The sequence below is a fragment of the Natrix helvetica genome, assembly GCF_964273705.1.
Source record: "Natrix helvetica genome assembly, chromosome: 14".
In the NCBI taxonomy this organism is placed as follows: Eukaryota; Metazoa; Chordata; class Lepidosauria; order Squamata; family Natricidae; genus Natrix; species Natrix helvetica.
In genome coordinates, this window is record NC_138564.1 from 13,022,348 (window position 1) to 13,045,198 (window position 22,851).

At 46.3% G+C, this 22,851-nt stretch overlaps 2 protein-coding genes across 4 annotated transcripts; one reads left to right on the forward strand and one right to left on the reverse strand.

Annotated features, from left to right (window-relative positions):
• Positions 1-1,623: 1,623 nt before the first annotated feature.
• Positions 1,624-10,285, reverse strand: MORN3 (MORN repeat containing 3). 2 transcript variants are annotated; one of them, XM_081966242.1, is made up of 7 exons: positions 10,145-10,279; positions 8,544-8,701; positions 7,339-7,488; positions 6,317-6,474; positions 5,709-5,868; positions 3,962-4,146; positions 1,624-2,815 (listed from the first exon to the last, which is right to left on the reverse strand). In XM_081966242.1, exons 1-7 carry the CDS (start codon positions 10,156-10,158, stop codon positions 2,717-2,719), a joined length of 924 nt encoding a protein of 307 aa, XP_081822368.1. In that variant the 5' UTR covers positions 10,159-10,279; the 3' UTR covers positions 1,624-2,716. The 2 variants fall into 2 exon arrangements, with proteins under 2 accessions (XP_081822368.1, XP_081822369.1); XM_081966243.1 differs by lacking the exon at positions 8,544-8,701 and having other exon boundaries at positions 10,145-10,285.
• Positions 10,279-21,615, forward strand: TMEM120B (transmembrane protein 120B). 2 transcript variants are annotated; one of them, XM_081966240.1, is made up of 12 exons: positions 10,279-10,489; positions 14,571-14,689; positions 15,542-15,655; positions 16,464-16,523; positions 16,918-17,013; positions 17,482-17,571; positions 17,696-17,761; positions 18,262-18,323; positions 19,268-19,360; positions 20,278-20,342; positions 20,550-20,618; positions 21,147-21,615. In XM_081966240.1, the coding sequence occupies exons 1-12, from the start codon at positions 10,430-10,432 to the stop codon at positions 21,252-21,254; spliced, it is 1,002 nt and encodes a 333-aa protein (XP_081822366.1). In that variant the 5' UTR covers positions 10,279-10,429; the 3' UTR covers positions 21,255-21,615. The 2 variants fall into 2 exon arrangements, with proteins under 2 accessions (XP_081822366.1, XP_081822367.1); XM_081966241.1 differs by lacking the exon at positions 10,279-10,489 and adding an exon at positions 11,430-11,531.
• Positions 21,616-22,851: the final 1,236 nt, after the last annotated feature.

A 22,851-nucleotide genomic window follows, 5' to 3' on the forward strand; every position in this document is an offset into this window, starting at 1 on the left:
ACGTCGTAACGTATTATTATCATTATTATTATTATTATTATTATTATTATTATTATTATTATTATTATTATTATTATTACTACTACTACTACTACTACTACTACTACTACTACTACTACTACTACTACTTTATTCATTAAACATGAAACTCCATCAACTGAACGTTCAAAAATGCATCACAAATACCACTGTCTGGTGCTAACGGCTGATACGGTTTGCTGCCAGCGTCCTAGGTATCAACCAAGGACCTTCTTAAAATATACGATGTTCCGAGCAGCGCAGTTTTTTTGCAGTTTTGCTGGTGTTCTTGCAGGAAGCTGCAATTTGTGGATGTCTCTTGTAAAATTCTTGGACATGGTGCCAAGTGCCCCGATGACAATGGCTGTATCACTGTGACATCCTTCGTCCATAGCCATGTAGTTTTGATGGCCAGGTCGCGATATTTCATGATTTTTTTCTAGTTCTTTTTCTTCGACTCTGGCACCTCAAGGAACAGCGATATCAATAAACTGTTGTTGTTTCTTCTTCTTCTTCTTCTTCTTCTCCTCCTCCTCCTCCTCCTCCTCCTCCTTCTCATTATTATTTGTTTCCTGGCTCCATTTTTTTTTTTAATTTTAGGAACTCCTGGTGTCAAAACATGGTAGGTTTTTTAAAAAAATTCTTGCAGGCTCCTTAATGAGCCAGTTGGAATGCGGGCGTGTTTAAATTGGAGAGCTGTTTCAGGGTGTGTTCCCATAGGAAAACACATTTGTACTCCTATGTGTGTGCTCACAATTGTGTTCTTTGAAGCCACCGTTGCCTTTATAAGATACTTTTGGCCACCTATCTTATTCTTAAGGGCATCCTCAGAAATGTTTTAAGAAAGAAGAAAAACACCTCCAAACTTCCCAGTTATACAAACTTTTCTTACATACGCACAAACCCTTAACCCACATAGTGGCTTAAAAATAGGGGGGGGGGGGAAATCATGTGATTCAGGTTGAGAACAAGGAACTTGGGAGAGATGCTGCCTGGGGGGAGGGATTCTGGGAATTGAAGTGCACCCTTCTTAAAGTGGTTGAGAAACACTGCTTTTGGCAGAGATTATTTGGAAGAGCACTGATGATGTAACCTAGTCAGGTAATGAAATGTCTGTAAGAAAACGGCCAAGCTCAGAGAGCACCAAGGACCCCTCAGTTAATCAGAGCTGGAAGGGACCTTGGAGGTCTTCTAGTCCAACCCCTTGCTCACGCAGGAGTCCCTAAACCATTTCAGTCTTTTCTTAGATGACGCACCCACACGTGGAGTCAGGTCTGCCACTGGTTAATTATTCTCACTGTCAGGAAATTTCTTCTTAATTCCAGGTTGCTTCTCTGCTTCATAAAGTTTCCATTTCTTCTTGTTCTGCCTTCAAATGTTTTGGAGAATAGGTTGGGCCCCCTCTTCGTTGTGGCAGCCCCTCAAATGTTGGAATATTGCTATCGTGTCACCCCAAGTCCTTTTCTGTAAACTGTTATGATCATAACTCCATTATTATTATTGTCCCTGGGCAAAATTTGCTAGGACGGTGTTGAGCGGTCCTTTCAGCCCCCTCCTGCATTTTTGCAAAACTAGTTTTTTGCAAAAACTAACACAGTAAGTTGAAAGAGGATTCTGCCATGCACATCATTTGAACTGGGGGGGGGGCAGGGGTGAAGTGCGTGCATTTTTTAAATCACATTTCTTTGAAGACGGTGATCAGCAATTGCCCAGATGACTAGAAATGAAAGTAGGGAAATGAAAATTATTTTTCCAGTTGACTTTTGCGGTGCTTATCTGCCTGTAGGTGAACTTTTTCCTCTGTTTTCGGGAAAGCGTGTCGTGTTTTTCCGCCCCCTTTTCGACTGCTGATTTTGAACCATTGGGGGGAAAAAGCAAATCAAAATATTTAGCATCGCTGTAGAGGTTGCTAAGGGGTTTACTCAAGCAGAACGTCACATTTTGGCTGGATGGATTTTGATCTCGGGTTTTTTTTTTCACCCACACAGACTATGATTTTCTAATAGTGATAAATTTGAGGTTGGTTGACCTAAAAATAATAATAATAATAATACAAGTCCCAACGTTTTTTTAAAGTCTCTTGAAATGGTGGCTTGCAATATATGTTAAACGTAAGCGGCTTTTACAATGCTGCTGGAAAATAAGTGACTTACGACCGGTCCTCACACTTATGACCATTGCAGCATCCCCATACAATCAAAATTCAGCTGCTTGGCAACCAACAGGTATTTTTAATGGTTGCACCATCCCAGGGTCACATGATCCCAATTTAGGACCATCCCAGCCAGCTTCCGACGAGCAACGTCAACAGGGAAAGCCAGGTTTCCCTTAACGACCGCATGATTCAGTTAACGGCTGCGGTGGTTTATTTCACTACCGTGGCAAAACAGATCAGAAAATCAGGCGCGAATCACTTAACCATGGAAATTCTAGTTCCAATGGTCATTAAGTGGACGACTGCATTCCTTTACGGTCATAATCGATCCAGGGACCTTCCAGGTCCCAGCATCTCTGCTTGGTCTCCTATCCATCCCGCCGTTTCAGCAGCTAAACTACCCCGCCTCCCGGGGGGTGGGGGGGGAACCAAGGAAAAGGCCAAAAGAGAGCTAGGATAATATATTCCAAGGAATGGCATCCATCAAAGAGACCTTTCCGTTAAAAAGCAACTTTGACCGGAGAAATGTCCACAGGATTAAAGTCATCCCCGTTCTTTCTGGGGCTGCGAAGTTAATATTTCGGCATTCTGTAATATCAGAACAGCTTCTTCTAAGACTCCGTCTGCATCTGCCAGTTCAACCTGGAAAGAAAAACGAAAGCATTTAGCTGATCCAACTAAAATGACTAGTTTCTGCTGATAAACTACCATATTTATTTACTAGCTGGGTACCCGTGCTTTGCGACAAAACTATGCAGGAGAAATTCAGTTCACAATCTGTTGGCTCAGTGGCGGTCGGTGACTGAAACACAGAAGGGAATATCGCTCCCGCTGCCTTGAGTCCGGAAGCAGTTCTATAGGTGGAAGGCGTAGACATTTTGGTGAGGTACCGACATTTAGTACTGTAAGGAGCCCCAGACCACTCCTGAGGGAAGGAGAAGAACGTCTGCCAGTTTGAACTGAGGTAATGGAATGTGAGGCAACTGGCAGTTGGAACAGGGTTCTTTTCAGGTGGGGAGGGGGAGTAGAACTCCTTAGCCTCAGAGCGTGTTAATTACTGTATAAGAAGTACTAATTATCTGATGGACATTTCGAAAAATCCTTTCTTAGCAAGCACCTAGAAGCCAAACAACATAAATTTCAAGTTTGTAGGCTCTACAGTTCTGGAGATTTAATGATGAGTGAGTAGTATTTGGCTTTTATATATATATAGATTCATTTATTTGATTCATTTGCAGCCCAGATTCACTTAACAACCGTGTTACTAATTTAACAACTGGAGTGATTCACTTAAGAAACATGGCAAGAAAAAGTCGCAGGAAACAAATTTGTTCATTCGTTTCAGGAGTGTGAAGATCTGTCCTTGAATCTCAGCGACTCTGTGCCCGACTTTAGTTGCACAGCATCTCGTTGGGAAAATATTTACATGGCAGATTTCCATGCTAGATAAGGTCTGTGGTCATAAATTCATCTTTGAAAGGTTGTTTGCCAGGCCTTGGCTGAATGTGAATGAGAGGAATTCACATTCGTTTAATAAAAGGGGTTTTGCCGGGACCAGGAATCTTCTTCGTGATTTTTGGGGAAGCCTCGGTCAGAACAGCTTATGAACTAACTTATTGGCAAGGATTTCTTAGCTAAGTTCTAAGCATGGCTGGCTGGGGAATTATGGGAGTTGAAGTCCACCCATGTTAAAGCGGCCAAGGTTGAGGAACATTGCTTTAACCTTAAGACCAAAACTCATAAGAAGAAGCATCTCTGAAAATAGGACTCGCACGGACTGAGATTTACCTTGGGGATGGGATATTGAGTGGGCATCGGCGCTTCGTCCCGGCCGAAATCAATCATGGTGCCACACTTTGGTATGTCTGCCACCCAATAGCCTTCGTAGAGCTGCCCCGTATCTAGGTAGATATACTTTCCCGGACCGTGCTTCTTCCCGTCTTTCCATGAACCTTCGTAACGGTTTTCATTTTCTGCGACGGAGAGATAGAGAGGGGGCCGTGTTTTCATTTGAAAAAGGAGAAAGGAAAAAGTTGGTTTTCGTGGTTGCCCTCAAAAAAATCCCTTTTTTTAATTTAGGTTGTGGACGGAACCGAGAAATGCCAGAAATTATCGCTCGGATGGCCCAAACTTAATACCGAAGGCAAAAATAGCCTTGGTTGAGGAAACACTCCCCCCCCCATTTTAAAGATGTAGAATAAATTTAACTCTCGTCATTATTGTGGCTCACTGCACAGTCAGCCAGATGTTGAGACTGGATTTGGCATTTTCTATCTACTTCCTGAGTCCTTCCATTAGGCAGATGTTGCTGTTCAACAGTGTTAAGTGTTTGCAGGATTTAAGCTGGTCCGAGCCAAGCTGCCTTTTTTGCAATTGACCGATGGTGAACTTGTCAATGCCGAATTTTTAAAAAATAATAATCCTTTCCTCTTTTCTTGCAGAGGTTCTTATTGTCCTGAGGTAAAGTTGTTTAAGAACCCAAAACACAATGCCAAACTGGGTTTATAAGAACAGTAGGTTAATCAGCTGCCCTGGGAGGGAAGTAAAAGAGTTTTGCCCAGATTTGGGTGCAGGAGAATGGATTTTATTGCGAGAAAATCGGATCGCAGGGCAGCCTGGGGTTCTGCCTCTCCCCTCCTCTGGCCTTTCTGTAACAGTGAAGTAAGTCAAACCTGCATTAACTAGCCAGTGTCAGGTTGTAAGCCTGTAGCCAAGATGATCTTTCATCATAATCCCCAACAGGAGACTTGCCAACCCCGTGACTTCCACCACTGGCAGCCTGGAGGGCGTCGGGAACTGCCAAGGCTGATAAAATTAAACCCTGCGAGCTAATTTTAACCTAAGGAAAAATCCAGTGGAGGCAATAAGAGACACTCCATTTCAGAATGCCTTTTGCAAAACCTTGAAAAAGGTTGAAACGCTTCAGATATAATTTAATTTAACAGAGTTGCAAATCTTTTTTATATCGTGGCAACCTTTTAGCAAAAAGCTCCTGTCCAGAATTTTGTAAAACTTGGCAAAGGGGATTCTTCTTTTAGAAATTAAACTTGGTGCCAAGAGCTGAGGGGCCAATGGGTTGAACCCCATTTCCCCCCCTAATAGGACACCTTCCTGAACCCCAATTACCACCTGATACTGCTATCCCCATTATTAAAACGTAAAACGGTATTTTAAAAATGAGGCTTCAGCCTTCTCCTCTTCCCAGCAATATCCCTGGTCTTTCTGGCCATCTCTTTATCTTCGCCACAACCCCGTGAATTACAGGGGGTCCCCGACTTACGACAGTCCATTTAGCGACCGTTCAACGTTGCAATGGGACGGAAAAATGGGACTTAACAACCGGTTTTCACACTTACGACCTTTCCAACACCCCACCCCACCCCGGTCAGGTGATCAAAAATTCAAATGCTTGGCAAACCATTTCACGCTTACGACCGTCGCTGTGCAGTCTGTCTAACAATTCCTTTGCTCACAAAGTCTTTCTCGCATACTATTTAAAAATGTGGCCGTCGACGCAGCCAAGGTGGGGACTTACTACAGCGGAACATCCCTTGACCGCCGGGCTGGTCTTCGGACCACTGGCCTTCATAGATGGCTCCGTCTTTGTAGTACATCCTCCCCCAGCCGTGTCGCTTCCCCCAGGCCCATTCGCCCTCGTAATACTCTCCTTCCGAGTAGAACTTAACTCCGTAGCCCTGGAAGTGTGAAAGAATCCGGATGAGAGGAATGGCCGTCGCTGACTCTTTTCGGGTGTGGACTGACACAGGAGGGGATCGATCATGGTTAAATCCGATTCAGAAAGGGTTAGGGTTAGGGTTAGGGCAGGGGTCGGCAACCTTAAAAACTCAAAAGAGCCGTTTGGACTCATTTCCCACAGAAATTAAACCTTCTGTTTTCTTTTGAAATTTTTCGTTTCTTGGATTTATCCATGGTTGGCTCTGCTGGCTGGGGAATTCTGGGAGTTGAAGTCCACAAGTCTTAAAGTTGCCAAGTTTGGACACCCCTGACCTAGTTACTCTAAAATGCCTGTTGCTGGCCAGGGAAATAATTCCACTCTCCTGTCACACTCCACACACACACACACACACACACACTCTCAAAGCAAAACCTTGGCCCAATTAAAAATAATATAAATAAACTCACCCACATTTTGTCGTTTTTCCACCAGCCGGAATATACTTTCTTATAATCTTTTGTCACGGGGTCTGGAAGACTGTAAGTCCCGAAGCCGTCCCGTTTTCCAAATTTCCAGTCCCCGCTGTAGATCGCTCCGGATTTTTTCCATATTTGTGTTCCTTTGCCTGCCAAGATTCACACAAGGCAAAAAAAAAAGGAAGTTAGTTAACAAAGTTGCAGGCGAGATACAATACAATAGCAGAGTTGGAAGGGTCCTTGGAGGTCTTCTAGTCCAACCCCCTGCCTAGGCAGGAAACCCTATACCGTTTCAGACAAATGGCTATCCAACATCTTCTTAAAGACTTCCAGTGTTGGGGCATTCACAACTTCTGGAGGCAACTTCTGTTCCACTGGTTAATTGTTTTCACTGTCAGGAAGTTTCTCCTCAGTTCTAAGTTGCTTCTCTCCTTGATTAGTTTCCACCCATTGCTTCTTGATCTACACTCAGGTGCTTTGGAGAATAGTTTGACTCCCTCTTCTTTGGGGCAACCCCTGAGATATTGGAAGACTCCCCTAGTCCTTCTTATCATTAAACTAGACATACCCAGTTCCTGCAACCGTTCTTCATATGTTTTAGTCTCCAGTCCCCTAATCCTCTGTTGCTCTTCTCTGTACTCTTTCCAGAGTCTCCACATCTTTTCTACATCGTGGCGACCAAAACTGAATGCCATATTCCAAGTGTGGCCTTCCCAAGGCCTTATAAAGTGGTGTTAACCCTTCACGTGATCTTGATTCTCTCCCTCTGTTGATGCAGCCTAGAACTGGGTTGGCTTTTTTGGCAGCTGCTGCACACGGCTGGCTCCTATTTAAATGGTTCTCCACTAGGACTCCAAGATCCCTCTCACAGTTACTACTGTTGAGCAAGGTTCCACCTATACTCTGTACCTGTGCATTTGGTTTTTCTTGCCTAAATGTAGAACCTTTTACTCTTTTCACGTGGTGGACGGCAGCCAAAAGTCCAACAGGGGCAGCTGCCCTCCCCCTTTTACCGTGTTTGACGTTGTCCAGCCATTCCCCAATGTAGCGGTCTCCATTGACGGCGTAAACCGTGTGCCTCAACCCGCACTTCTGCGCCTTCCGATCCCATTCATACCAAAGGGGTTCAACTCTTCGGGGGTATTTCACGAAGGGCATCTCGTCTGGAGCCGAGAAAAGGGGGGGTGGGGAAAGAGAGAAAGACGGAGCCATCGCCTGGAGTCCGGAGGTGAAGGGCCCGGGCCTGAATTGATGCATGATTTATTTATTAAATTTATGTGCTGCCCACCTTACTGTTACAGCCACTCTGGACAAACTTACAGCATAATAAAAAGGGAAGACAAAAAGGGAAGGTGACATGAAGAAAAAAGCAAGAGGACAGGTACTGTGGGGCTGGCAATCTGATTGGAGGGCTCAGCGCCCCTAAATGGAGTTGAAATGAGAAAGGAGAGTCAAGGAAGGAAGGAACAAGAGAGAGAGAGAGAGAGAGAAAGGAAGGAAGGAAGAAAGAGAAAGAAGGAAGGAAAGGAAGGAAGAGAAAGAAAAAAAAGGAAAGGGAAGGAAGAAAAGAGGGAGGAAGGAAGGAAAGGAAAGAAGAAAGATAAAGAAAGAAAGTGGAAGAAGGAAGGAAAAGGAAGAGAGAAAAGAGGAAGGAAAGGAAAGAAAGAGAAAGAAAGAAAGAAAGGGTAGGTAGGAAATAAAGGAAGGAATACAAGAAAAAAGAAAAAGTCATTGCAGTCTTAATGAGGAAAGAGGCATTGTTGGGAAAACAGAAAAGCTTCTCATATGGAGCAGCTTATGCCACGGTTCTCCGATCAGAGGGGAACAAGACCACTCCTGAACATGTGCAGAGTTTTTTTCAATTACCCATAGGCAGCCATGACCACACCACCTGCGGGAAAGGGTGTCCCATATAACCCATCGCCACGGGCTCCCGGTGGTCACATTTGGCCAACATAATTTCCGATGAAGTTTCAATAATGTCACCTGCCCTGATTCCCACCTGCTCTAAGCTCTCGGCTCTTCCTCCGGGGGGGCTGAAACGAGCCCCCTTCGGCTGGATGGGCATCCCGCCCTTCTCAGCCTTGGTTTGTTAAACCGCGATGCCCAGCTACGGGGCCAACCCACCGAGCCCCACCTCGTCAAGCCAATCGCTTGGCCCCATCTGTGACTCTGGTTGGAGGTCAGCATCTCCGCATCCCCAAAAGCGAGAGCTTACCTGTCCAGGCTCCTGTTTCTGTTCTTACCACCTGGGAGCGGAGGTGCTTCTGAGGGGATGTTCCTTCTGCTTCTCCTCCCTTCTCACCACCGTCCCCGAAGCAGCCCTGCTGGTGTGGCCCTTCCGTGGAGAAGGGCTGAGGGATCCTGGCCGGGCTCCTGAGGTCATCACGACATCAAGAGACTGCCCTTATGATGAGGCACTGATCTCCCAGGAGATCTCCGGCCAGCCCTGCCCGCATCTCCCAGTTCCAGCACACCTGGATGGATGCTGCTGAGGCTGAGGCAGCCCACCTTCCCTGGGACTCTCTCTCTCGCAGGGAGAAGGAGCCCAGCCAGGCAGACCCCACTCAGCCCACCCTTCATGCCCCTTCCATGGCTTCCTTCCAGACTTTTGGAGGGCTCTTCAGAACCTCAGGAAACCCCCCGCCCCAAGCTACGTCTTCTCTATTGATCTGGGGCCCTAGATGGGACCAAGAAGATCCCATCACCCTAGACTAGACCAGTTTTTCTCAACCTGAGCAATTTGAAGATATGTTGACTTCAATTCCCAGAATTCCCCAGCCAGGAAATTCTAGGAGTTGAAGTCCACGTGGCTGGGGAATTCTGGGAGTTGAAGTCTACATGGCTGGGGAATTCTGGGAGTTGAAGTCTACATGGCTGGGGAATTCTGGGAACTGGTTCAGATGGTTAAAGAATTCTGGGAGTTGAAGTCCGCATGGTTAGAGAATTCTGGGAGTTGAAGTCCACATGGCTGGGGAATTCTGGGAGTTGAAATCCGCATGGCTGGAGAATTCTGGGGGTTGAAGTCTACATGGTTGCAGAATTCCGGGAGTTGAAGTTTACTTGGGGGCATTCTGGAAGTTGAAGCTTGCACAGCTAGGGAATTCTGGGAGTTGAAGTCCGCATGGCTGGGGAAATCTTGGAATTGAAGTCCATACATTTTTAACTAGTCACAGTTGGGAAATCCTGCTCTGGAATCTTGCAGACGAGATAAGATGGTCCTGAGGCCGGTTCAGCCTTTAAAAATCATACCCCCAATCGTATCCCAGAGAATTGGGATCGCCCAAAACCACCAGAGTTTCACCACGCTTCTTCAGAATAACAAAAGGCCTTAAAAAGGCAGAAGCGAACCTTTCCTGGTCTCCCAAAGCTGCTACCGAGCTCTCTCTTATGCGTCTAACCCCGGAACCAAAATTGCAGGCATCTTCTCTAGACTTAGAATAAATTTAGTGTCACTTTGCATGTACCCTAATCGGCATACATCAAAATATGTCATTGCATACAGCTTTCCAAGGGTCACCACCTCCAATACACACTCCATAAGCATGACAAAAATGAAGGAATAAATGCAATAAATAAATGGAAAATTAAGAACTCTATTCCCCTCTTTCATAGCACATCGCTCCCACTGGCGGTCTTCAGACCTGGTGTCTGAACTTCTCTCTTTCCTCTGCCCTCCCCATCGCTCTCTCCTCAATTGCCATGTCCTTCCCGTTAGAGATCCACCAGAGGAAGCTTTAGGGATTTTTGCAAACAAACAAAAAACAAGAGGAAAAGACCGCAAAGAAAGAAAGAAAGAAAATTTAAATTGAGGCCCACCTTGGTCCTGCCATTGTAAGCTCAGGGGGCTCCGATCCAGGACATTGGGTGGGTCTGTCCCAGTGGGACCGCAGGGCCCTGGTGAGGTCATCTATGCCCAGCTCAGATACTGGAAGCTTGTGTGGCAAGACAAGTGGCCATAGCAACGCAGTGGAGCCACAGGCAGTCAAATCCTGAAAGTTTCCTGCCCCCCAGAGGTCTTTCCGACGAATGGCAGCTTCCCAAGGGCCACGGGGGCTCAACTAGGAGCTTGCAATGTAGGTGCTCGGAGTTTCAACCTGGGCGATGCAGTGGCAAGGCAAAAGAGAGAAATCTCCAAGCCCTTTGCAGTTCAAGAGAGCGTATGTGCAACCCTCCCACCTGGTGGCTGCAAATAATTTCCCTTCCCTTTCTTCCTCTCCTCTCTTTTCCTTCTGTTTCATTTTTCTTTTCTTTCCCTTCCTTCCTTCCTTGTTTCAGTTTCCTTTCCCTCCCCTGCCTTTCTTCCTCCCCTCCCCTCTCCCTTCCTCCTTTCCGTTTCATTTTCCTTTCTTTTCTTTTTTCCATTCCTTCTTTCCGTTTTCTTTCCTTCCTCCCTCTTTCCTTTCTTTCTTTCCCCTCTCCTCCTTTCTGTTTTGATTTTTCTTTCTTCCTCTTCTCTATTCCCCTTTCCTTTATTTCTTTCTGGTTCATTTTCCTTTCTTTCCCTTCCCTTCCTTTTTTCTCTATTCCTTTCCTTCTTTCCTCTCCCTCTTCTCCTTCTTTCCTCTTTTCCTTTTTTCCATTATCTTCCTTTCCTTTCTTTCCCCTCCTTTCCTTTTTCTCTCTTCCTTTCCTTCTTTCTTTCCTCTCCTTCTCCTTTCCTCTTTTCCATTATCTTCCTTCCCTTCCCATTCCTTTCTTCCTGTCCCCTCTCCTCCTTTCCTTTTCACTCTTCCTTTCTTTCCTTCCCTCTTTCCTTTCAGCCCTCTCCTTCAACCGGCCTCTCCTGTTCCCGCGCAGTGCAAAAGAAGGGGTCGGCGAGCGAAGAGTTAACCGGCGGTAGGCGGGGCTCTCGTCCTCCTTGGGGGCGTGGCCGAGAGAAAAAGAGCCCGTCTGAGTTTCAGCCAATCGGAGCCGAGAAGGCGGAGTCGGGAGGAGGCGAGGAGTCGCGCCTGCGCCGTGGGGCGCTCCCGGGGTGGGGTGGGGGGAGAGAAGCAGCCGCGGTGGCGATGAATTAACCTTGCGGTGCGGCGAGGGGGCGGGGCGGGGGCGGGGCCTGCTCATTCATCCCGCTGCGGGGCCGCGCCCGGGGGGGGGGCTGGGAGCGGGGTCAGCCGGGGGGGTCCTGCGGGGGTCGCAGCCCCGCGCCATGCAGACCGCCCTGGACGCCTGGCAGGAGCTGCAGGACGACTTCCATCAGCTGCAGGTAGGGCTGGGGCTGGGGGGGGGGGAGGATGGAGAGGGGGGTCCCGCTTCCCCCCCCCGGCTTCTCCTTGCAAGGGGCGCCCCCAGACCCTCGCTTGGGGAGCGGGCTCCGCCAACCCGCCAAACAGCCCCAAAGTCTGCCCTGCGTCATTTCTGCCTAGGCTTTGGATTGGGGGGGGGGGGAATCACCTGCAGGGGGAAAGCAGGGCAGCCTTGGCAGAAAAGGGGGGGTGGGGGGCTTTTGATGTCCCCCCCTTAATGAAGCTGCCAGGGCCAGCAAGCTCCCTGGACTGTTTGAATGCTGCACAAGAGCTGCAAAGGCTGAGATATATTTGCCCCAAAATTCCTCTTGGAAGTGGGGGTGGTAAACAAAGCAGCTGGACATCAGGGGACTCCCACACCCATCATCCGCAGCAGACAGGCAGAGGAAGCCCAGGTCTGCCCTGGTTGGAGGTCTGGGTGTGGGCTTTAAAGGAAACTCGACTAGAAGGGAGGGGGGGGGAGCAGTCGGTTGAGTTGCTTGTAAGAGGGAGGGGGGGTTAGGTTTTTTTTGCAGAGATTTAGGGGAGGGGGAGGCAGGATCCCCCCCCCCCCATACACACACACGCACAAACCCGGGAGAAAGGTCGGCGGTTCAAATCCCTAGTACAGGTCTCCTGCAAGAGCAGGAGGGGCGGGCTAGATGACCTCCAAGGCCCCTTCCAACTCGGTTACTGTTTACTTTCTGCAGGCCCAGAAGGGGGGCTGTGGTGCAGCCAGAGGTGACCTGGTGGGAAGAGGGGGGAAAGTGTTTAGGGACCTTCGGCCTGGAAACGAAACAAATGGGAATAACCAGGTTAATTGCTAATTAACCCGTAGGCAAAAAGTATGGGAGGGAGCAGGACGTGCCGCTTAATGCCCACGGTCTTGGCCAGGTGAGAAGGCGTTGCTGGAAGGCTGCCTTCACCCAAAAAGCTGATTTAGAGTCCCAGAAAACCACATGAAACTTTTGGGGGTGGGTTTTGCCGGCATAACTACCGTTAGTCCTCGGACTTACGGCCACAACACACCCCAACGTTTCTGCTGTTAAACGAGACATTTGCCAAGTGAACTTTGCCCCATTTGACCTCCTTTCTAGACACGGTTGCTTAAGGGAATCCTTGCGGTTCAGCTAGTAACCTGGTTGTTAAGTGAAGCTGGCTTCCCCATTGTGTTTGCCGGTCAGAAGGTCGCAGGAGGAGTGGATCGCGTGACGTTGCAACTGTCATAAGTACATGCCAGTTGCCAAGCTTCTGAATTTTGATCGCGGAACCCCGAGGAGGGCTGCAATGGTCATAAGTGTGAAAAATGGCCATTAAGTCCTTAATAAGTGACTCTGTAACAGTTGCTAAAATGAACTGTCGTAATTTGAGAACTGTTTATATTTGCAGTGGGATGCACTGGACACTCCGTACTCATTCTTTTATCTGTTCCTGGAGAAACCTTTTTTAGAAATGATTAATCTTCAACCCCGGGGCATCCGTGCCAAGGTTGGGAAGCAGCCAAGCAGAATTTCTGAGGTTCCCGGAATGGGTGGGTGGCAAGGAGGCCAATGGGTGAGCTGCCCCTCCAAATTTCCGGAAACGTCCCCGGCTGCAAGAAAAATCACAGGTCCTTCTTTTGCACAAGATGCAAAATTAATCTCTTGATGTTGGCATCCTTAATTGGGGCTGATAAAGGGATGTGGTGGCTCAGGAGCTAAGACAGCTGAGCTTGTCGATCAGAAAGGTCGGCAGTTCGGCGGTTCGAATCCCTAGTGCCGCGTCACGGAGTGAGCTCCCATTCCTTGTCCCAGCTTCTGCCAACCTAGCAGTTCGAAAGCACGTAAAAAATGCAAGTAGAATCTTGGCAACTTTAAGACTTGTCTTAAAGTTGCCAAGGTTGGAGACCCCTGTTGGACAGCTGGCCTCTGCGCCTCCCCTCTGCTTGCCCTGCCACTGGGCACCATCTGATACTTGTCCTTCACAAAGTGACCTCTTTAAGGGGGGAAATTTCCTGGCTGCCGGCAGCCGAGTCCCTTCTCTGATTGACAAAAGCTCCTGTCACAACTCTCTTTTAAAATCAGGTCTCTTGTTTAAAGGACACAGGGGACAGATTTGAAAAGTCACTGTTCCGGGGATCAGGTTTGAATAGAGAGATTCTCTAGGCAGCTGGTTCTTGACTCATAGCCATAGTTGGTGCCATAATTTCTTTTCTTTTATAACGTTTTTTATTGAACTCAAATTAAAACATTGGGCAGAGTGTAACCGTCCTGGCAAAGTCTTTGCCATACATACTAAGATATAAAGTTATACATTATGACCACCACGCTTATTTACATTTGATCTATTCAGTATTTACAAACATAAAAATATTCTTGTTTCCATCCATGTTGCTTTGTTTTTATCTCATATACATTTTCACTGTTAATAGTTTCATACATCATTCTAATCTCCGTTCTATAAATCTTAGCTGTTGCTTATTTTGGGTCTTTCCTTTTTTGTTCCAACCATCGATAAAATTTGTCCCAGATCTTATAATATTCTGATTCGTCTTTATTCTTCAATTCCCATGTCAATTTATCCATTTCAGCACAAGTCAGAATTTTCCGAATTACTTCCTCTTCTTGTGGAATTTCCCTGTTTTTCCAGTTTAGGGGGAAAGACCATTCTTGCTGCTGTAATAATATGTATTGTTAGGTAAATTATCTCCTTGTTATATTTATTGTTTATGATTCCCAAAAGAAATAGTTCTGGTGTAAATTCTATTTGGAACCGGAATTTCTGTTAGGAAGTCAAGTAACGGAGTTTTTGCCCAATCTTACAACTCTCTAGCTGCAGATTTCTAATAAATTTAGGAAATTGTGCCGGCTGATCTTCCCATGCAAGCAGTTCCCCAAACGTCGTTCCTTTTTCAAGCTAAGGTGAAATTGGCACCAACCGAACTTGGCGAAATCTAAATAAGCAAATGTGGTATTGCAGGCCTCTCACTTCAAATAAACTCCTGCTGCTCTGAATCTAATGCGCCTTTTAAATATTTATAGGAAACCCACAAAATCTACAAACAAAAATTGGAGGAACTCACAAGCGTGCAGGCGGCATGCAGCAGTTCCGTGAAGAAGCAAAAAGAGGGGCTGAAGGAGTTGCAGAAGAACTTCAAAAGGTAATAGGGGCTTCTCCCGCTCTTAATACAGGTAGTCCTCGACTTACAACGGTTCGTTTAGTGAACGAAGTTACCATGGCGCTGAAAAAAGCGACTTGTGGCCATTGTTTCACACAACCGTCATAGCGTTCCCGTGGTCACGTGGTCAAAATCAGACGCTAGGCAACTGACTCGTATTTATGACGGTTGCAGCGTCCCTGAGTGGGGGGTGTCATGTGATCTCCTTTGGCAACCTTCTGACAAGCCAAGTCGGACGGGGAAGCCAGATTCACTTAACAACCGTGTTGCTAACTTAACCACCGCTGAGATTCACTTAACAACAGTGGCAAGAAAAGTCGTAACACGGGGCACAGTGTCAGGCCTGCAGCCATCTTTTCTTTTGGATCTCAGGCCTGCCACACTTTTCTATTATTCTACTATGCCTTTTCCATGGTGGGAAAATGGGAGGGGGGATTTGTATGGAGTTAGATGATATGTAGCCATAACGACATTCTTTCTAGAAAGCCAAGGTCATCCTTTGTCTCTGCACCTGGCCGGAACTGGATGGGTGGAAGCTGCCAGCATGGCAGTGGAAGATTGGACCATGGGATAGACTTGTGGGTGTTGGGGGGGCAAGATCTTGACCCTTTCAACTAGGTGGGGAAAACCGGGAAGCTTTCAGATTCGGGTTTTCCCAGATGTGCCAACATGGCTCTCTTCATAAATTGGAACTTTGAGGAATCCTTGGGCTCAATTGTGTTGTGAAGTTGAATCTGTGCTTATTGCTTTCCGCTGCTGTGATTGGCTCCTAGGCACTTATTTTTAACACACCTGTGCTTGTGTTCCTCCACCCCCACCCCCACCCACGTCCAGATGCGACGGCCAGGGAAGCTCAGAAACGGAGCTCATCCTGCAGATCAACAACCAGATCCGCGATCGCCAGAATGTTTTCTTCGACATGGAGGCCTATTTGCCGAAGAGGAACAGGTAGGCGTGGTACCTCGAAGCCCATCAGGAGCTGCACGCAGGGAGGTTATGCAGAGGGGTGTTATTACAAGAGAAACAAGGGTGTTTTTCTAACCCTCCCATGGGGCCTGGAGTCCTTTTAGCAGAAAGCAAAACCTGTCGCCACGGGAGCTGAAAGCGAAGCTTTGGCAGAAGCTTTCCAGAATCACCTTTCGATCCATCTCTAAAATCAGAGTTTGCACCACTGGAGATATTTGGTGATGGGAGGATATTGGTAGGGTTCAAAGCACTTCTGGGCAGTGGCTTATGTTGTTGAATCTCCTCCTTGATGTTCCCTTCATGCCCACCTTCACTTAACACAATCCTGTTCTGACCGAGGCTTCCCAAGAGCAGGAAGCCAACTCCTGGTCCCGACAAAAAAACCCTTTTATTAACTGGCTGTGAATTCCGCTCATTCACCTCCAGCAAAGTCTTTCAAGGGAGGATTTGTAGTCACAGACCTTATCTGTCTTGGAGAGCTGCCAGGCCGAGATCTGCAGAACTTGGCCAGGAGCCTCGGAGAGTCATAAACCAATTAAGTGAACTAATTGTCTCCTGCAAACTCCACTCCTAGTCCTCAATGTATAACCATAACTGAGCCCAAAATTAGGATTGTAACTTGTAAATTTTATGACCTCTTGGCTGCGGTTGTGCCACGGTTGTTAAGCAAACACAGTGGTTGTTAGACGAGTCTTGTTTCCCCCAGTGGATAATTTTTTGCCAGAAACATTCAACTGATGTCTGATTTTTTTTTCTACTGATGTGATTGTTATTTTTTCCCCCCTTTTAGTCTGTACTTAAATCTGGTGTTGGGAAACGTTAATGTGACTCTGCTAAGCGACCAAGCCAAGTAAGTTGAATTCTGTGCTATTTTAGATTATTTCTATTTAGAGGAGTGGAGAGCACATGCGCACACTGGGAACACGCTCCAGCTGTTCTTCTGCCCCACTGATGTCTGACTCTGAAGGCAGCTGATAACTGTTAGATGGCTCTGGCCCCCCTCTCTGCCTCTGACACAGAGCCCTCATCCGAGCCTTCCCCAGACTCCAGGACTGGCCCAGGTTCCTCCCCAACCACCTCACTGTCCAAATCTGCTACCATCTCCGCTGGCCGGCCACAACAGGTCCGTCAGAACAAAACTGCAGTGCGCGCTGGAGAAGGAATGGAGAAGGTGGCAAGGTGGCCCAGAATGCCAACTCTGGCTTTGCAATGGCATGTCTCTCTTCCGACCTCTTTCGCCCTAGGTTTGCCTACAAAGACGAATACGAAAAATTCAAACTCTATTTAACCAGCATCCTGTTGCTCGGAGCAGTTGCTTGTCGGTTTGTTCTCCATTATCGGTAAGTTGGCAAGTTTGGTGGCTCGGCAAACGGTTGTCCTTGTTCATGTTTTGAATTGAAGCCATGGATTTTTGAACCAGCACACAGAGGTGGGTTCCTACCAGTTTGGACCGGTTCGGCCGAATAGATAGTAACTCGGCTGGACACGTGACTGTACCGGTTCTATCCTGGGCGCCGCCATCTTTATTTTCTGTTCTGCACCTACGCGGAACAATCTTCATTGCAAAAATGTAATTTCCCTCCCCTTTTTAATGGTGTGCAAATGTACAGACCATTTAAAGTGCAAATGCGCACACGCGCAAAAAAATGTGGGCACTGAACCAATAGTCATGCCGGCAGGAATCCACCTTTTTTTTTTTAATTTATAGTTTACTTTAAAAAATATGTACCTGCGTGTACTTATATAAATATTATTCTGGGTGTTCTGTTTTTTGGAGGGTGGGAAATAATCCCCTATTTTTCCCACAGGGTCACCGATGAAGTGTTCAACTTCCTCTTGGTTTGGTACTACTGCACGCTGACGATAAGAGAAAGCATCCTCATGAGCAATGGATCAAGGTGCTAGTCCTCAAGATGGTGGGGGCATTTTGACGTCCACCCATTTTCCAGTTGGAATCTACTGCTCTGGGCTGCGCTAGAAAGCATAACACGGCTTTAAAATGTGTCTTTTTTTAAATCCCAGGATTAAAGGCTGGTGGGTGTCCCATCATTACATCTCAACGTTCTTATCTGGCGTGATGCTAACGTGGTAAGCATTCCCCCCCCCCCCCTAATTTTAATCCTTTCAACGGCAGACCAGCTTTAGAGATTCTTGGATCATAAAAAGAGAATTGAGTCCATTGAATTACTTTAAGAGTAATTCCAATTTTCTGTGTTCTCTTAGTTTTGGCTGAACGTCATAATCTCTTCTATCTCGGTTGGTTCAATTTTTGTTTGGTTTAAGGCAACTTTGGCAACTTTTAAGACTTGTGGACTTCAACTCCCAGAATTCCCCAGGACTTCAACCTGTGGAGTTGAAGTCCACAAGTCTTAAAAGTTGCTAAAAGTTAGTCTAAGCTGAATTTCCTCAACCTTTTTCTTCTTCAGAGAAAAGAAATTTCTCTGAAGAGAGGAAATTTAAATTTCCTCTCTGCGACGCATGGCTTCTGATGCAATAGGATATGACAATCACAGCTGTGTCATCTCTCTTCCATCGTTCCCATGGTTGTTGTTTTTTCCCCTCTCTTTTTTTTTCTCCTGTTTCCACAGGCCAGACGGTCTCATGTACCAAATGTTCCGGAACCAATTTTTATCCTTCTCCATTTTTCAGAGTAAGTAAATATACGTAGCAGAGCCACAATAAAAACGTGGGATTTTGAGGGGAAGCCAGGTGCGGGTCAGAAAGTTCATTTATTTATCTCGTGGTGGGGTATGGATTAGCCCTCGACTTATAACCACATCTGGGACTGGAACATGCATTCATGGCTAAAGCGCCTGATTTCATGGCCTTTTTTTTTTTTTTGCTATGGTTGTTAAGTGGGTCACACGGTGGTTAAGCGAATCTGGACTTTGCTCATCAGAAAGTCGCAAATGAAAATATTATAATGTGCAGAAGTGGACAGACTAACACTTGCTATTAAGGATAAAGGAGAAACCGAATATTTTTTGATCTGGGAAAACATTTGATCAATGGCTAGATAACAGAAACAGAAGTAGGCCCAGGTGTAAATCACCGAAGGTTAATAAGAAAAGATGTGGAGACACTGGGAAGAGTGCAGAGAAGAGCAACAAAGAGGATTAGGGGACTGGGGGCTAAAACATATGAAGAACGGTTGCAGGAACTGGGTATGTTTAGCTTAAGAGAAAGAAGGACTAGGGGAGACATGATAGCAGTCTTCCATTATCTCAGGGGTTGCCACAAAGAAGTGGGAGTCAAGCTATTCTCCAAGGCACCTGAGGGTAGAACAAGAAGCAATGGGTGGAAACTAGTCAAGGAGAGAAGCAACTGAGAACAGAGGAGAAATTTCCTGACAGTTAGAACAATTAATCAGTGGAACAACTTGCCTCTAGAAGTTGTGATACTGGAAGTCTTTAAGAAGATGTTGGATAACCATTTGTCTGAAGTGGTGTAGGGTTTCCTGCCTAGGCAGAGGGTTGGACTAGAAGACCTCCAAGGTCCCTTCCAACTCTGCTATTGTATTGTATTGTAATAAATTGCAGCCTTTTTTTTAAAAAAATTGAAGCCTATTTCCCTTTTTTTTCCTTTCCTTTCCAGGCTGTGTGCAATTTCTCCAATATTATTACCAAAGTGGCAGCCTTTATCGACTTCGTGCCCTGGGGAAAAGAAACCACTTGGATCTCACAGTGGGTAAGCGTCGTGCCCGGATTAGGCGCTCCGATTTGTTTGGAGGCTTGCAGTTTTCCAGTGTTTGGATCAGGGCTCTCACCAATCTGGGGAAAATGCCTTGAAACAGGTATTTTCAATCAGGCAGCTTCACAAGGGATCCCGTGTGTTGTTTCTGTCTTGGCTGCAATTTAATATTGCATTAAAAGGTATTCTGAACCAGTTCCCCCAACAAAAAAAACCCTCTGAAGTGAACTCAAAAATTCCTTTATTAGGAACGCCGGCAAAAAGTTTCTCTTACCACCGGCTAACAAGTCTGTCCGGCCAGAAGATGAATAGTTGTCTGCCACATCTATTCATCTCCGCCCCCTGCCTTTCATCCCCAGAGCTAGGGTGAGACTTCGCTAGCAGCGGTAGCTCTTCTGTCCCAAGGACCGGCCCATAGATTTCCACTGCTCTCCTCTCCTCTGCCTTCTGTACATCCATGCTTCAGGCACTGGGCCCAGCTGTTCCTCCTCTTCCTCATCAGCCACCTCCAGACCTGGGGGCTGTTGGCTCTCCATCTGACGGCTGACGGACGGCCCAGGCTCCCCTTCTGCCTCTCTCTCTGACAGCTCCATTCCCTCTTCCCCCTCCGAGTTCTCAGGTTGCCTCGATGCTGGTCCTGACTCCCACACCGCCTCCTCCTCCTCATCAATTCAGCTGTTTGAGGGGCCGGCGGCCGACAGGCCATAACAAAAGGTTTCAAGAGAGACATTTGGAACCCAAATCTCTCCATTTTCGTCAGTTTTGAAATAAATTCTTTTTGTTTGTTTGTTTCCTCTCTGGTGGACTGCATCTCTCGTGAGCATCAGAAACTGTTTCCCTCGTAACAACATTGGATTAAAAAATGCCCTGTGAGCTGTTTAATTTGACTGCGATTATTTTGATTTTTTTGACAGAAGGTTTTCAGTCCTGGATGTGGCGAGGACTGACATTTCTCCTCCCTTTTCTGTTCTTTGGACATGTAAGTTGGATACCACGCCATTTGCCGATATATTTGTTAAATATACAGGCGGTCCTGATTGGCTGCAATTGTCAATTATTCTCTTGTGATAAATACGGTGCCTAAAATTCTTCTCTGTTTCTCAAGCTTACAATCATGGCTCAGATCTCTGAGTAGAAATCTGTTCCTAAATCTTCCTCTCTCTTCTTCTTCTTCCCTCGGCTTAAGTTTTGGCAACTCTACAACGCAATCACCCTTTTCGACCTGTCCAGGCACGAGAAATGTAAAGAATGGCAAGTGAGTGTTTTGCGGTTCAGAATAATTTTTCACTCTGTAATGGGAGAACGGGCTGGTTGAGAAGCGTAGAAACGGAACAGAAAAAGAGTTGAGATGAATGTGGTTTAATATTTTGTGGACACCTGGAGTTGTGAACAGCTGAAAAGGCATCATAAAATGAAGTTTTCTGAATGTCCGGGCATCTTTTTTCATCCCAACTGAAGTTAGAGATCTAGTAACCTTGAATATTGCACTGCTTTTTCCCCTTCTTGTCCAACTTTGTGTTGTGGCTGGCAGCAGAGTCGGACAGTGAGGAGGGTTGGGGAGGAACATGGACCAGTCTTGGGGGCTGAGGAAAGCTCAGATGAGGGCTCTGCGTCGGAGGCAGAGAGGGAGCTAGACAGCAGTGAGGCAGAGGAACAGCCCCGGCTCTTCTACTTATCTTTGCAGACTCAGAAAAGGCTTGTTAGCGCGAAGCAAACCGGTAGCCGGCTTCAGAGAATTTCCCCCCTGGTACATCCCTCTTGTCTTCCTCCTCGTCTTCTGCAGGTTTCGGTCCTGGCCCTGACATTTCTCATCCTCTTCCTCGGAAACTTCCTCACCACGCTGAAAGTGGTCCATACAAAATTGCAGAAGAACAAAACCAAGAAGTTGTGAAACTGAACTGGCGGGGCAGGACCAGTCGACGTGGGACGGAGTCCTTGTTCGTGGTGGCCTTCTCTGCATGTGTTCCAACTAGTTCTCCAGCTTCCTGACCAGCCCCTTCGCTGGTAAGCGAAGCCCCGGAGGAAATTCTACTCGACGTCCTGTTGTTTTCCTCCAGAACTGACTGATTAGTCCATGCTGCTGTCTTCCTACCAATGAATGACCTGTTTATATATTTATATTGAATGCAAGACCCCCAATTTGGGGGAGCCATAATGTTGGCCCTCTCTGGGAGGGAGATGGATGGGAATCCTTTTTTTATTTTATTTTAAGGAGATAGAATTATTCTGGAATAAAGCGAGCTTTAATTGCACTGCTGTTTGACATGCCGGGGTTGGGGGAAATCTTTCTGCCTCTTAATGCCCTCCAATCCAGAGAGTTTCTTAGAAGTTTGCAGTGTTGCAATGACTTGAATAGGTGCCCCACATCTGTCTCTTTGCCGTCACTTGTGTGGGGGGAGCAAAAGTGTGTGAATTTTGGCTTCGGATGCTCAGCCTGTTTTTAGGATATGTGCGGGAGTCTCCATTCCTCCCATAGCCTTTATTTCGGCCAAATTCTTTAGCAAGGATGGGAGATGAGAAATTACAAAATATTCTTGCAGCTCAAGAGGGGGAAATCACAATTTGTTCCTGCCTTTGTTGACCCAAAGATTGCAATGATGATTTCCATATTCTTCCCTTGAAATTTCTTAGTGCTTCAACGGGCAGGAAATGGCAAAGAGAGAACAGCTCCAGAGGGATCCCCCCGCAAGGCCTTTTCAGGTTTAGTTGTGAAGAATTTTGGGAGAATGTGGATCACTGAGTTATTCCTAGTCTTCCTGCCATAGAAGCTAAATTCCCTGCTGAAGAGAGCCTTGGGAATGACAGGTGCAAGCTGGAATCCAAGGCAAAATTCTTCTCTGCTTTGATGCATGCTTTGTGCACCCGGGTAAATCCTGCCGATTAAAATCTGAGTTATTTGATGTTTGATATCAACTGATTTTTCCCCTGGGTAAATCAACCGATCCGATAACCTTAGATTTAGAAATAATAACCCAATAACAGTCGCGCCTTCTTATTTATCATCAGTATGGTAGCTTAATGAAACATTCACTCCCTTCTCCATATTAGTACAAATATCCTTTCAGTGAAGGTTTTTATTTTTCTATGAAAATAAAAAACAACAACATTTCAGAGCGTTACAAAGACAGAAACATGGAGAATTGGCATAAAGAGTCCAAGGCACAGCACGAGGTATAAAGGCATGTTTCGAGGTAGCTATTCCTTCTGAAGTAGTAAGAAACGACTTAAAGAAATAGATATAGGCACAAAAAGCAGGGCAAATTGTGAGTCACTTCTTCAGGAGTTGATGGTTGACTCTCCCAACTGATTTGGGGTTTACTATACCTAAGTAAGAAATCTCAGCCATACTATATTTTAACTACTAATCTATTGGACTGTCTTATTTTTATCTTGCTTACTACAGAAGAAAAGATGACAACAACCGTTACATTGACACATCATACTGAAGGATGGTTTAACTAAAGTTGGCTGAAAAAGCACACTCGGCT